At 60.1% G+C, this 14,324-nt stretch overlaps 1 protein-coding gene across 3 annotated transcripts; it reads right to left on the bottom strand.

The window, feature by feature from the left end:
• Positions 1 to 1,572: 1,572 nt before the first annotated feature.
• Positions 1,573 to 14,311, bottom strand: ANO8 (anoctamin 8). 3 transcript variants are annotated; one of them, XM_061149908.1, is made up of 18 exons: positions 12,105 to 12,342; positions 11,229 to 11,339; positions 10,989 to 11,121; positions 10,668 to 10,806; positions 10,491 to 10,587; positions 9,770 to 9,886; positions 9,554 to 9,681; positions 9,295 to 9,456; positions 8,680 to 8,832; positions 8,449 to 8,575; positions 8,270 to 8,325; positions 7,935 to 8,009; positions 6,384 to 7,202; positions 5,744 to 5,935; positions 5,503 to 5,634; positions 5,304 to 5,414; positions 3,096 to 3,765; positions 1,573 to 2,261 (listed from the first exon to the last, which is right to left on the bottom strand). In XM_061149908.1, the coding sequence occupies exons 1-18, from the start codon at positions 12,208 to 12,210 to the stop codon at positions 1,882 to 1,884; spliced, it is 3,708 nt and encodes a 1,235-aa protein (XP_061005891.1). In that variant the 5' UTR covers positions 12,211 to 12,342; the 3' UTR covers positions 1,573 to 1,881. The 3 variants fall into 3 exon arrangements, with proteins under 3 accessions (XP_061005891.1, XP_061005889.1, XP_061005888.1); XM_061149906.1 differs by lacking the exons at positions 1,573 to 2,261; positions 12,105 to 12,342 and adding an exon at positions 12,763 to 14,311 and having other exon boundaries at positions 2,357 to 3,765; positions 8,752 to 8,832; XM_061149905.1 differs by lacking the exons at positions 1,573 to 2,261; positions 12,105 to 12,342 and adding an exon at positions 12,763 to 14,306 and having other exon boundaries at positions 2,357 to 3,765.
• Positions 14,312 to 14,324: the final 13 nt, after the last annotated feature.

Below are 14,324 nucleotides of genomic sequence, written 5' to 3'. Positions count from 1 at the left end.
GGAAAGCCCAACCCCAGTGCCCTCGGGCGGCAGGTTCCTTGGCCAGTCCCGGCCACCAGCTGGGCTGGGTTTGGGGCTGACTCTGGGGAGGTAGGGGGCATTCGGGCTCCAGGCAGAAGGTTCAGGGCCCTAAGCACCAGAGCACAGGGCCAGGGGAATGCCACTTCTTCCCCCCCACTGCCCACCCTGAGTGGGAGCCAGAGTGTTGGAGCCGATTGCTGGGGTGTTGGGGGTGGTGAGGGGTGGAGCTGTGGAGCGAGGGAGACAGCAGGCTGCAGGGGGTGCCCGTCCCGGCGTATCACCGTGGAGATACCAGCCTGAGTCAGACTGCTTGGGCTTCACCAGGGGTCTGCTGGGTGGAAGGTTCCAGGCTTAACTGCCCAGCTGTGGGGCCCAGCTCTGGGTGCCTCTGCAGCAGTGTTCAGTTCTTCAGCAGTGGTCGTAAAGCAGGTGCTTAGGAAAGGCAGGTTTGACCATGGTCATGCCAGGGAGGGCCAAATCCCTGGAGGCTCTCAGACCAGCTCGGAATCGCTAGTCCCAGGGGTTGGCTTGGCCCTGGGGAGGCGCGTGGTGTCACCAGCTGTTGGTGACTGAGTAGATGGCAGGAGTTCAGCTTCAAAGGCCATGGGGCCGGGCAGGTCGTGTCCTTCAGCCTGTCCTTCCCCGAGGCTCACCCACACCTCCCTGGCCCCAGGGGGCTGGGTGCCATCTCCTGCCAGTGCTGTCCATGGTGTGCGTGGGGTCCATGGCCTCTCCATGGCCGCCCCAGCTCAGGCCCCTCAGCCAGCCTCCACCACCCCCCTGCCTTTGGGGCCCTCCTTGCTCTGCTCCCCGCAAACATCACTCTGCCTTCCCACACCTGTGCCTTTGCACGGGCTGCTCTCTGCCCCTAGCGAGCCCTGATGGCTTTTCTGTGGCCTCCCACAGTGCCCCTGCCTCACGCTGGCTCCCCCGGCCCTAGGGCAGGGCCTTTCTGACTCTGAGCCTCTGGGTGTAGACCCCCTGAGGCTGCAAGAGGCCACGCCCACCCCATCACACAGTGAAGGGCCCCCCGCTGTGACAGCGGTCTGAGAGTGTCCCACAGCAGGGCCATGCCAACCCTGCCTGATGCTGCCTCTGAACACACCGTCCCCATAACATCGAGACTCGGGCACCAGGTGCCTTCTGACTCCCAGCCCCGAGTTCTCCTGTAGCCCTTGACTTCTCAGATGTCAGCCTGGGAGGCATGTCTGCCAGAAAGGGTGGCCTGGCTCAGCCGAGGCTGACTCAGGACCCACACCTACTGAGTGTGCTGATTCCTGCTGATTCCTGCTGGCACTTTTTTTGAGATTTCTTCCTTTGTCTAGGAGGCTGAAGATGGGGCCTGAGGCTCTGCAGCTCCTCCCAGGGGGGGCCTTAGGCCTGGATTTCTGGAGTTTTCCATACGTTTGGCCTGGAGACCCAGTTCTTAGGCATTCCCCAAGGGTCTCAGGACAGAAGGGGAACCCACTCTGGGCCTGCCAGTTCCCCAAAGAGCTGGCCCCAACCTTGTCATTGGCCCGGAAGTCCCCTTTCAGCAGCTCCGCCTTTGGGCACTGTTGAAATATACTTTTTATTGCATTTCTGCCGTTTTACAAAAATATGACAAAATAAATTAAAAACAAATAAATAATCGCCTATTCTGTGTGTTTTCTGTTGTTTTTTGGGGGTTTCGTTTCCCCCCCCATCCTGGTCGAAAGGAAAACGGCAGATAGAGGGGCCCCAGGCCCCCGGCCCTGCCCCAGGAGGGGGCAGCCAATACTGGGGTACATCGGGCCCGGCCCAAGTGTTTTCTGGGTGGCGGCCGCCGCCCCGTCTGTGATTGATATTGCATATGAAAACAGGAAGGCAGGGCGGGCGGAGCTAATGCCAGCCGCTGGGCCAGCATACGGCCTGAGGACTGGGACTGGAGCTGGGGCTGGGTGAGGGCATCGGGGGCTGGGGGGGCTCGGAGGTGGGAGGCAGCGGCGGCAGCGGGAGGCTGTAGAAGCTGGCGTCCCCCGGCAGGGGCTGGGGGGCAGGCGGGGGCCCGACGAGGGCGCAGGGCGGGCAGTCGGTGGCAGCAGGAGCCTGGCGGGGGGCGGCGCCCTCGCCCCCGCAGCCCCACGGCCCGTCCCACTGCCAGCAGCCCGCGGGGGGCGTCGGGGGCCGAGGCATTGGTGTTGGCGGCGGTGGCAGCGGCGCAGGGCTCCGGCTGCGACGGGTGCGGAGGGCCGGGGCGCCCACGGGGGCCAGCGCTGTCCCTGCGGAGGCGAGAGGGGCCGTTCCGGGGAGATGCCGTCCCCGCCGCTGGGGACCCTGCCCGCACTCCCTCTGGGCTTTCAGGCACATGGAAGGCCTTATTGCTTCTGATCAGTGACAAGGGGTGGGCTTCTTCGGGGGCATCCCCGGCCTCTGGGCACTGGGCCCCTCCCCTTCACGGAGAGAGGGCAGTCTGAGGAAGTACCACTGACTTCCGACCTACGTCCCTGGTGCTACAGCTGCCGCCTCTTGGGCTCCCTGGGATGGGTCGCTGGACCCCGGGCTCGGATGAGGTGGGAGGGGCGGCAGTGAGGCCTGTGACTCTACTCAGCAGACACAGGGCTGCAGCCCTGAACTCCCCTAGTGGGCAGCCTGAGCCCCACCTCCAAGGAAGGCCTCCAGGAACAGCTTGGGCTGCAGGGCGGGGACTTGCATAGAGGCCTGGGGGTTCTGGTCCCCCAGAGTGAGCTGGGTGTGGGGTCTCATGGGGGCAGGAAAGACTAGGCCAGGTGGTGAAGGGGCCTCCCTCATCTCTCCTGGCACCAGAGCATGGCAGGCGGGCACCCTGGGAAGGGCACTGGGGGACCAAGGACTTTGGCATCCCTCCCCCGGCGGGTGAGGAGGGTCAGGCACAGGGCTCCGGGCTCTCAGGGACCTAGAGAGACTGGGTAGGCTTTGATCAATAGGCTCCATGTACCACACACCCAGGTCCCCAACTGGTACCGGGAAACGGAGCCTCCTCTGTCCCCTTCAGCCCCTCTCCCCACGCCTGGACACCCCACCCCTACCCCCAAAGCCCAGCCCAGAGTCCCCACCCCCGAGTTAAAGCTTGTGACCTGAGCCTTCCTCTTCAGGCCGGGGTGTGTCCGGCTCCTCAGCTGCAGCCTCGTCCGCCAGCCCACTCCGCTGGGCTCGGCAACCGCCACCGCTGAGGGTCCCGTCCTGCCGGGCCTGCCCGCCCGCCCCGTTGGACCCGGCCTCTGCCCGGGCCCCGCCGAAGGGGAAAAGCTTGCCGGCGTGGAAGGCCTTGGGTGGAGAGTGGCTACGCTCTGGGTCCCGCCGGGTCTCAGGTGACTTGAGGAATTTGAAGCTAAGGAAGGCTGGCAGGCGGGTGTCACTGCCAGTGGGCGACTGGGCAGGGGTTGGCCGGGTGGTGAGGTTGGCCCCCGGGCCGGCCGGCGAGGAGGACGAGGCCCCGGATGACAGGAACTTGCCCTGCAGCGGGATGATCTGCTTCAGCTTCATGACGTTGTTGGGTGCCAGCAGGGACCCCGGGCGCTTGGGTCGCTCCGGCCCATGGCCACCTGTCCCACTGCCCTTGGCCTTGGCTGAGGTTTTCTCCGGGGCAGCAGGGTCCAACCCAGAGCCCTCGGCCCGAGCCTCCTCTCGGCCACTGGCGTCTCGCTCCCTCCGGGCGTGGTGTTCCGCGTGGCGCTGTCGCTCCTCCTCCTCCCGCCTCCGCCGCTGCTGTTGCTGGTAGCGGTGCTGGGCCTGGCGCTCATGTCTCTGGGGGCAGAATGGAGCCATTACGGGCACTGGGAGGAGTGAGTGTGTGAGCAGGTGCCCACCCAGGCCTGGGCCCATGCCAGGGCTCTCCTGCAGGCGTGGGGAGAGATCCACACACTTCTTGGGTTCCAGCAGCATCCCTGGACCCACCCCAGGGCTCTCTGAGAACTGAGAAGAGAGCAAACATTTATGGGCCACCAATTCTGTCCCCGGTCACACGCCAGATGCTGTCTTAGAAATTGGGAGAGTTAAAACAAATATTGGGCCTCAGCAGTTCCCTGCTTTCTGGAGAACTGGGTAGAGACAGCTGTGACTGTCCAGTGGCCAGTAGCCACACATGGCATTGTTAATTAAAAAAATATATATATTTTTGGGCCCCACCACGTGGCCTGCAGGTATCTCAGTTCCCAGACCAGAGACTGAACCCGGGCCATGGCAGTGAAAGCACTGAATCCTAACCACTAGACCAGCAGGGGACTCCCATGGTTTTGTCACTTTAAATAACTGAAATAAGGTAATTCCCTGGCGGTCCAGTGGTTAGGATTCTGTGCTCTCACCGTGGAGGGCCCGGCTTTGATGCCTGGTTGGGGAACTAAGATCCCATAAGCCACGAAGCACAGCCAATAAATAAATAAACAACCAGATAACTGAAGGAAAAACTCGGTTTCTCAGTAGCACCAGTCCCGTTGCAAGCGCTCCTTGGCCATCTGTAGTAACGAACGGGCTACATGGGCAACCCAGAATAGAACATTTCCATCACTATTTTCGGGGTTTCCCAGGTGGTGCAGCGATAAACAATCTGCCTGTCAATGCAGGAGACTTCTCATAAGAGACTTGGGTTCGATCCCGAGAGAAGGGAATGGCTACCCACTTTAGTATTCTTGCCTGGAGAATTCCATGAACAGAGGAGCTTTGTGGGCCCCAGTCCATGGGGTCACAAAGAGTTGGACACTGAGCAGCTGAGCACACACACACATCATCATGGAGGGCTCCACTGGTTGGTGGCAATGAGCTCCCTGGCCCGCTTTGCAGCTCTCTGGGGAATGTGGCACAGGCTGGGCTTCTAGGAAGCATCAGCTGTGTCCCTAACCCCAAACAGGACACTGCCCAGCAAGCTGGCAGATGACAGTTCATAAGTGCTGGCCTGGTGCGGGATGCCACCAGGACCCCAGAAGGGACCAGGTCCTTTTGAAATGCTAATTATTATCCCAGGCTTCCCTGGTGACTCAGATGGTGAAGAATCTGCCTGCAATGTGGGAGACCTGGGTTTGATCCCTGGGTCGGGAAGATCCCTGGAGGAGGGCATGGCAACCCACTCCAGTATTCTTGCCTGGAGAATCCCATGGACAGAGGAGCCTGGTGGGCTACAGTCTACGGGGTCACCAAGAGTCGGATACGACTGAGCGACGAACACTAACATGATCTGCACATCTACCCTCCTAAGGCTGTGAGTGCCCAGCCATGTGAGGCGGAGAGGCGAGGGGAGAGAAGCCCCTCGGAGCAGAGATGTAAAGCATGCCACGCCCTGGCCCACGTACCTTGAAGGCCTCCCGGCGCTGGTACTCCAGCTTGGCCATCTCCTCAGCCACCCAGCCCGGGATGTCGGGGATGGCCACATGGATGAGGTACTTGAGGAGCAGAGCGAAGTGCTGAGGCGACAGAGGAGGAGGCTGCAGGCATGGGGACAACCCCCCCGGCCCCCACCGCCTGGTTCCCCCACCCAGCCACCGGTCCCACCTCGAGCACCACCACGGACACGATGGCTGCCTCGGGACTGAGCCAGGGGAAGAGGCGCTGCAGCTGCCCACACTGGCCAATTAGATAGCAATTGACCACGATTGCCAGGACGCCCATGACCTCCATCACCTTCTGCGGGGGTGGGGGGGACAAGAGGGGCTCAGGTGGGGTCCCGCCAGCCTCCCTAGCACCCGCTCCCCCTCTGGGCATCCTGGCTCAGAGCCCTGGGCCCGTCCCCCACCTGCCACTGGCCAATGCTTTCCACCCGCTGCCCAAAGGGCCGCTGTAGCCCCGTGCACAGCTTGAGGGCGTCACTGCGGATCTCGATGAGGTTGTTGATGAGGGCGCAGAGGGCAGCCAGGGGGAAGGCGGACGAGAAGAGCACGACATAGCCAAACTGCACGAACATCTCCTGGTAGTCCTGAAACGTGTCCTGTGGGCAGGCACCCAGAGGCTGGGCCTAGGCTCTCCCCTAACCCAGGGCACCGCCTCCCTCAGCCCACCTTCCTCTCGTCTAGCCCGCCTCCTTCAGATTATCCTGCATGGACCCAAGCTCAGCAAGGTTAGCACGTTTCTGATCACATAAGGGTGAGTCGCTCAGTTGTGTCCAACTCTTTGCAATCCCATGGACTGTAGCCATGGGATTCTCTAGGCAAGAAAACTGGAGTGGGTCCCCATTCCCTTCTGCAGGGGATCTTCCCGACCCAGGGATTGAACCCGTCTCCTGCATCGCAGGCAGATTCTTTACCATCTGAGCCACCAGGGAAGCCCTGATCACATAAAGGGTCCCGTTATTCCTTCCTGTCACTCCCACCCCACCTCCACCCTCAGACTGTGTGCCCTTCCCTTCTGATGCCTCCACCCTCGGGTGCCCTCCTCACCTCATATTTCTTCATGCAGCTCTCAAGCTCCGCCTGGGTGAGCTGAGAGGAGTGTTCCTCCTCAGGTGGGTCGATCCAAGATGACCGGTTCTGCCGCCGCTGCTTCCGGGCTGAGTCGCCTGAGCCTGGCTCTGGGTCCGGGCCCCCATCTGGCCCCTGGTCTCGGCCCTCACCTCCGGCCCGGCGGAGCAGGACAGCTGGGGGAGGTTCCCGTTCGGGGCTGCTGGGAGCCCCCTCGGCCTCATCGTCCTCCTCGGCCAGTGTGAACACACCTGGTTCCAGCCCCTTCTCCACCATGGTGGGGCTCCCCTCCTCCAGGAGGGCCTCCTGGCTTGGGCCTGGCCGACGCCGCCCAGCCCCCCGCTCAGCAAAGCTGACCTTCTTCAGTCGAAGCCCGCAGTCCAGGAGGCCGCCCTCCTCGCCTTGCTCATCCTCATCCTCCTCCTCTTCGTCCTCCTCCTCCTCCTCTTCGTCCTCCTCCTCTCTGCCCCCCCGGGGCCCATCCCCCACTTCTCCCCCTTCCCCTGCCGGCCGCCGCTCCACCGTGGCCTCCTCTTCCTCCTCAGGTGCCCCGCAGCCCCCACTGAGACACCTGCGGCCCCCCCCACTGCTGCTGCCACTGCCACCCTCTTCAGCCGGGGGTTCGAGGTGGCGGCGTGCGGGGCGCCGGAGGCTCAGGAGGCCAAGCAGGGCACGGGCCAGCTCCCAGGCCGCCCGCAGGCCAAGCTCTCCTCGGCCCAGCCGCCGATACAGGTGGGGCTGCAGAACCTCTCGAACATTCTGGAGGAACTGGCGGGTGATCAGCAGTGTGGCCAGCATCTGGGGGTAGGAAGGGGGTGGAGAGTGGCCTCGTGGGGGGCAGGCGGGGCCCTGGGCACTAGGACAGGCTGTGAGCACCCACCCTCCCAAAGCACACATCCAGTTACAGCCTGAACCCAGTTTGGATGTCCCCAGGCACAGAGGCAACCCCAAACCACAGCTGGGCGGGCCACAGCGCTTCTAGCTGATCACCTGGGCAGGCAATGGCCTCCCATCATGCCGTACCTCCCGGAGCTCGGCTGGTGCCCACAGGGCCTCCAGGGGCTCTTGACACCTGCACGCAATCGGTGGAGCCCCATCCCTTCAGAGCATGCACCCTCGGCTAGGCGTGAGGCCCCCAGCACAGCCACCTGCCCACCCTGGCAAGGCCCCGAGGGCTTGCCACCACCTGCCCGTACTTTGGCCCGGGCCTCAAGAAGGAGGCCCTGGAGGGAGAGGAGGAGCAGGCGGAACCGCAGGGCCACGAGCGGGACCAGCACCGCCCAAAGCTGCCGCTCGAGGCTCTGGGACAGGGACAGGACGATCAGGAGCTGTGGAGGGACCGATGGACAGGTGGACAGACAGATGGGGGGGGGCATGACAGGCAGAGAGAGGACACACAGACAAATGGACAGAGAGGAGAGAAGGATGGAGGAGGAAGGGAGGGGCTGAAGAGCCCATGGACCCCTTGGGCCAGGTCTGGCCCCCACAGCCAGCTGCCTTGGGGGGTACTGCTTTAGGCCAGGGTCTCACCTCTTTCAGGCGTTCCATGTCCTTGAGGTAGAAGCCAATGTAGAAGAGGCTCAGGTATGAGTTGACGAACTGGAACTGTGCGAAGCAGGCAGGGGGGTGGTCACCCTGCCATGTCTGTCCCAGGGAACCCCCATGTGTCCCCTGTAGAACCCCTGCCTCAGGACTTCCCCGGTGGTCCAGTAGCTAAGACTTCACGCTCCCAACGCAGGGGGCCTGAGTTCGATCTCTGGTCAGGGAACTAGATCACATGTGCCACAACTAAGACCCGGTACAGCCAAATAAATAAATAATAAAAAAATAAAAGAAGCCCTGCCAGCTTGCTGGCCACCACTCACCAGGACGACCTTGATGATGAGGTGCTTCTCATAGGCACTCTCCAGCCGATAGTTCTCTGGGGGCCAAGGAGATGAGTGAGAGTGTAGCCCAGACCTTCATGGGCAGCAGGGACCCCACAAGGCAGTGGGGCCCTTCCTCCTGGGGGCTGGGCAGTGGGACCACCCCTCACAGTGCGTACCCATGTCGTTGAGCCAGACAGCCAGCTTCTTATAGCCCTCGGCGCTTGCGCTGACCAGCAGGGCCAACATGACTTTCGGCAGGAAGCGGGCAAGACGGGGCAGCCCCTTCACGCTCAGCACCAGCTCCTGCAGAGACAAAGGGATTCACAGGTTGCCCCGGTCGCTGGACTCGGCTCCGGGCACACCTGAACAGGTTGGGGTCGAGGCCAGGGCTAGGGACTGGAGGTCACCTGGAGCTGGAAGCAGCCGAGCATGAGCAGGAACACGCAGGCTAGGCAGGTGAGGCACAAGGGGAGACTCACGAGCATCTGGAAGAGCAGCCGCTTCCAGGGCGGGTAGTAGAACTCCTCTGCCTGAGTCACAGGGCTGATGCGCCGCACGCCCTGGCAGAGGGTGGGGGCACGGCCGGACACAAGATCAGAGGGGCTGCCTCTGTCCCACCCCCTTCCCAACCCTTCGAACTCCATGTCTATGATGCTTTGTTATCGTGGTTTGTTGCTGTGTCTGACTTTGTGACCCCATGGACTGCAGCACGCCAGGCTTCTCAGTCCTTCACCATCTCCTGGAGTTTGCTCAAACTCATGTCCATTGAGTAGGTGATGCCATCCAGATATCTCATCCTTGCTATCAGGGTGTGTCCACTTAATGCACTCTCCCTAGTCTCTCAAATCCAAATTTCCACACCTCTCCCTTAGGGCATGCAGATCCCCTCACTTGGCAAACCTTCTCAGAAGCTGTAGCCCTACCTCACCTCCTGCTTTGTTCTTATAATGCTACTTGCTCAGTATGTTTTCTCTTTTTTACCCCATTCTCGAAGTCTCTGAACTCAGACTGCCCCAACTGACCCTGAACTGGGGTCGTGGCTCCTCCACAGCTTCCCCGGGTGAGTCCAGTGTTCCCCACTTGTAGGCCAGCTCGGCCCCCCTCCGTTTCCACTCCTCCAAGAACAGCGTTGACCAGACCACGTTGAAGAGGGCAAAGACCACGCAGGACACATCCCGGCTTGTCTGGGGGTGACAGAGGAGCGCTGCAATGTTGGCTGGCCCAGTCCAGGAAGGAAGTTATCTGAGGTGTTCCACCCCCTGTCCAGTCCACACCCGGCACCTGATCAGCCTCTGTGAATGTGTACAGGACTGAGCCGAAGACCGCCGGGTACACCATTGCCGATGTGTAGAAACCCAACCAGGCAAAGTACATGGCAATCTTCACACCAAAGTAGTCGCAGATCTCATCTGCCGGGGATGAGGAGGGGGCAGACCCAGTCAGCCCTGCCTGCCTCCTGGGACCCCCACCAACCCCCCACTCCAGCCAGGACCACACCTAGAGGCTGGTTTTCACACACAGCCTGCACCCATGACTTCATGAGACGGTTCAGGATGCGCTGCTCGTGGACTGGGAACACCTGCTGGATGATCCCTCGGGCCGCCAGTTCAGGGACTGTTGGGGGACAAGAACGGGTGACCCCACCCGTCTGCCTGTGCTGGGCCTCGCCAGTCCCCCCTCGGCTGAAACCCAAGTTATAACTTTTTGCCTGCTCTTAAACTAGCAGACGCTATTCCCAGGAGAAGCGTTCTTGGTGAAAGGAACATCATTCCTCAAGATTTGGGAGGGGCAGGGGCAGGTGGGATCCCAGTGGGGAAACACGTTTTTAAACAGAGCTACTTGGTTTCAGCTCATTCCTCCAAACGTCTGAGGAATGGTGCAAAGCTGGCATTAGGAGGTGAACTTGCAGCGACTGGTTTTCTGGGGGATACTGAGCCTCAGAGCCCACCACACAATTTGTGGAGTGCTGTCCATGGTCCTGCCCCAACCTCATCGCAGACCCAGAAAAGGGTTTCTCCTGGACCTGCCTCCAAGGAGACAAGCCCCACCCCTTGCTGAGGCCACACCCCTTCAGCTCATTGGTTGATCTCTTGGCCCCGCCCAACTCCTCGGGAGACTCTGATTGGTTTCATCTAGGCCCCGCCTTCCTAAGCCACTCCTCTAAGAGCCCCAGCCAACTCCCCACATATGATTGGAAGCTCGGGACCGCCTCACTCACTGATTGGCTGGTCCTCCAGAAAGCGCACATTGTGCAGTGCCTCGCCCTGCTTGGCACGAAGGTTCTGCAGCCAGAAGCGGATGATGCTCTGGCGCTCCTGCAGGGGACAGGGCGTGAGCACAGGGAGCAGCCGCCCACGGGCTAGGAATGTGCGCTGGGGGCCAGAGCCGGCCGCACCTGGGAGGTGAAGAAGCGCAGCTCACTCTCCACATTCTCGTAGATGAAGTCCTCCTCGCAGGAGAAGCCGCGGGTGCCCCCGCCAAACTCGGCCTTCACTGCTTTGCGCAGACCCAGCTCGTCGGCCCCTCTGAGTAGGCTGCGGGAAGGGCAGGGGAGGTGGGATCACGGGGAGACCCTGGCTCACCATCCTGGAACTAGGGATGGTGTACCTGGTGGCCGTCTGGGACAAATGCAGGGTGGCTGGACCTCGCAGTTGGCGCTTGGAAGGGCGGGGAGCTGAGTAGCAGGGTCAGCGAGAGGCCAGGGACAGGGACTCGCCTCTCGTATGTGGCGGTGACGAAGAAAGCGTAGGCGCGTGTGTGGCGATGGTGGCGGACTTGCACGATGAGCTCAGGGATACCCACGCGGATGTGGTTCAGCAGCCATAGCAGCGTGTGGTCATCGGTCGTATCTGCCAAGGGGCACAGGGACCAATGGCTCTTGCCAGGAGTGACAGGGGAGCAGCTCAGCTCGGGGGAATTCAGTGTGGGCCCTGGGCGGGTGAGCACAGACAGGTACCTGGGAAGGTCATCAACACGTCACAGTTCTCCGTGGGCACCGTCTTCATCCATGCTTTGTGAGACACCAGATACCGACCCACCTGCAGGAGCCGCTTCCCAAAAAGCTTATCTGGGGAGAAGGCAGGGCAGGCTGGGGTCAGGTCAGTCTCAGATGGCCTGGCCTCCAGTCTTAGTCCCTCCAAACCTTGCCCCTGATCACACATTCGCCAGGGCTCCTTGGCACTCAGCTTGGCATTCAAGGCCTTATGAGCTCTAGCCCAGGCTTGTTTCCTTCCTTCCACGTCCTTGTACCAGCCAGGCCCTTCTCCGGGAATGCCCTTCCCCCAGGTCCTCCCTTACAAATCTTACTCATTCTTGAGGCCCAGCTCCGCCTCCGAAACCACAATCGATGGGGCGCTCACTAGCAGCTCTGAGCGCCTCACCATATTATGTCAGCGTCTCCTCATAGCTGGGTGCGGTTCTTACCCCCATTTCACAGGCGAGGAAACTGAGGCCGATCATTTAACTCACGCGCCCAAGGTCACAGAGTCCAGAAGGGATTTGAACCCAGGACTGTATGATTCTGTATCCTCTGTGGAGAGGCTGTCTTGAGCGCATCACTACTCAGCAGCGATCGAGTAGCCCAAGGGGTGACTGGGCTCAGTCCCGCACCGGGGCTCTAGGAGGGGCGTGTCCGTATCTCTGCGCTGGGACCCCACACCCGCTGCACCGTTCCAGCCGCGCTCGCCCGGCCGCAGCCGCAGTGCCGGGAAGAGCCGGTGCCTCGACTGGACTCCAGGCCCGGGACGGCTGACTCCAATAACCCTCCCCGTAGACCTGCCGCGAGCACTCCAGGCACCTGCAACCCTGTCAGATGCAGGCGCTGCACACGTACCCAGAACTCCGGACGCCGGGGCTGCAGGCTCGCCCTCCGGCGGGGGCCTCTTGCCACGCTCGCCCTCCAGGGACGTGCCCCCAGCGCCGGAGGTGGCTTCCGCCATTGCGAGGGCAGGTCAGGTCAGGGGCTGCGGGCGGCCCAGGCGCCGGGGGGCCGCGGGCTCATGGGGCCGGGGCAGCCACCGAGCGCGCCTGAGGAGGAGACAAAGGCCGCGCCCGCCCGCGCCGGCCGCCGTCCCCGCGTGCCCGAGCGCTGCTTCTCGTCCCCGCCCGCGCGGAACCTCGATTCTCCTTCTCGGCCCCGCGCGCGTCGTTCTCTGGTTCTCGACTCCGCCCTTGATGTTTTCCGAGTTTCGTTCTCGCCCGCCCACCTCGCTCTCTGGTGTTCGTCCCCGCCCGCGCCGAATGTTCATTCTCCTCCCTGTCCCCGCCCGAATCGTGGCCCCATCTCGACACCGCCCGCCCTGGGCCTGGATTCTCTGCCTTAAAGCCTTAGTTTCCCCATCGGTTTGGAATCTGAGATGGTCTTGCGGGTAGGTGGTGTGGGTGGGGTTGAGGGGGGGTTGGTCTCTGGAGATTCCCGGTAGCAATAACTCCAACCACCACGGGGAGAATGAGAATAAGTATATCATGCCTTAGTACATGCTGTTCCTTACCTAGGACACTTTTCAAGCCCTCTCTGTCCAGTGAACTGCTGCACCCTTCAGGATGAAACGTCCTCAGAGAGGACGCGGTGGAGTTACCAAATTTCAGTTCAGTCTCAATCGTGCCCGACTCTGTGACCCCACGGACTGCAGCACGCCAGGCCTCCCTGTCCATCACCAACTCCCGGAGTTTACTCAGACTCATGTCCATTGAGTCGGTGATGCCATCCAACCATCTCACCCTTTGTGGTCCCCTTCTCCTTGGGCCTTCAATCTTTCCCAGCATCAGGGTCTTTTTAGAAGAGTCAGCTCTTTGAATCAGGTGGCCAAAGTATTGGAGTTTCAGCTTCAGCATCAGTCCTTCCAATGAACACCCAGGACTGATCTCCTTTAGGATGGACTGGTTGGATTTCCTTGCAGTCCAAGGCACTCTCAAGAGTCTTCTCCAACACCACAGTTCAAAAGCATCAATTCTTTGGCACTCAGTTTTCTTTATAGTCCAACTCTCACATCCATACATGACTACTAGAAAAACCATAGCCTTGACTGGATGGACCTTTGTTGGCAAAGTAATGTCTCTGCTTTTAATATGCTATCCAGGTTGGTCATAACTTTCCTTTCAAGGAATAAGTGTCTTTTAATTTCATGGCTGCAGTCACTATATGCAGTGATTTTGGAGCTCCAAAAAATAAAGTCAGCCACTGTTTCTACTGTTTCTCCATCTACTTGCCATGAATTGATGGGACCGGATGCCATGATCTTTGTTTTCTGAATGTTGAGCTTTAAGCCAATTTTTTCACTCTCCTCCTTCACTTTCATCAAGAGGCTCTTTAGTTCTTCTTCACTTTCTGCCATAAGGTCCGTATATCTGAAGGTATTGATATTTCTCCTGACAATCTTGATTCCAGCTTGTGCTTCACCCAGCCCAGTGTTTCAAATGATGTACTTTGCATATAAGTTAAATAAGCAGGGTGACCATATACAGCCTTGACATACTCCTTTTCCTATTTGGAACTAGTCTGTTGTTCCATGTCCAGTTCTAACTGTTGCTTCCCGACCTGCATACAGATTTCTCAAGAGGCAGGTCAGGTGGTCTGGTATTCCCATCTCTTTCAGAATTTTCCACAGTTTATTGTGATCCACACAGTCAAAGGCTTTGGCATAGTCAATAAAGCAGAAATAGATGTTTTTCTGGAGCTCTCTTGCTTTTTTGATGATCCAGCGGATGTTGGCAATTTGATCTCTGATTCCTCTGCCTTTTCTAAGTTTAGCAAATAAAAATACAGTTCTCCTATTTAAATGTGAATTTCAGACAAATGAATAAATTTTTAGTATGTCCCAAATATTACATGCTTCCCTGGTCACTCAGGTGGTAAAGAAGCTGCCTGCAATGGTCAGAGACCTGGGTTCTATCCCTGGGTTGGGAAGATCCATTGGAGAAGGGCATGGCAACCCACTCCAGTATTCTTGCCTAGAAAATCCCCATGGACAGAGGAGTCTGGATGGCTACAGTCCATGGGGTTGCAAAGAGTCAGACATGACTGAGCAGCTAACACACATACACGGACACACAA

Source organism: Dama dama, chromosome 9 (assembly GCF_033118175.1).
Source record: "Dama dama isolate Ldn47 chromosome 9, ASM3311817v1, whole genome shotgun sequence".
NCBI classification, from domain to species: Eukaryota; Metazoa; Chordata; class Mammalia; order Artiodactyla; family Cervidae; genus Dama; species Dama dama.
Note: the sequence above shows the minus strand (reverse complement) of the source record. Positions and strands in the feature narration are given on the sequence as shown.

Bases quoted from the DNA above. Each gene is read 5' to 3' on its own strand.
- ANO8 (XM_061149905.1), bottom strand. From the start codon at position 13,288: ATGGTTTTTCTAGTAGTCATGTATGGATGTGAGAGTTGGACTATAAAG. The intron at 11,122-11,228 runs GTACCTGTCTGT...GCCCCTTGGCAG, and splicing joins CGTGTTGATGACCTTCCCAG to ATACGACCGATGACCACACG. The intron at 8,326-8,448 runs GTACGCACTGTG...CTTGGCCCCCAG, and splicing joins TGTCTGGCTCAACGACATGG to AGAACTATCGGCTGGAGAGT.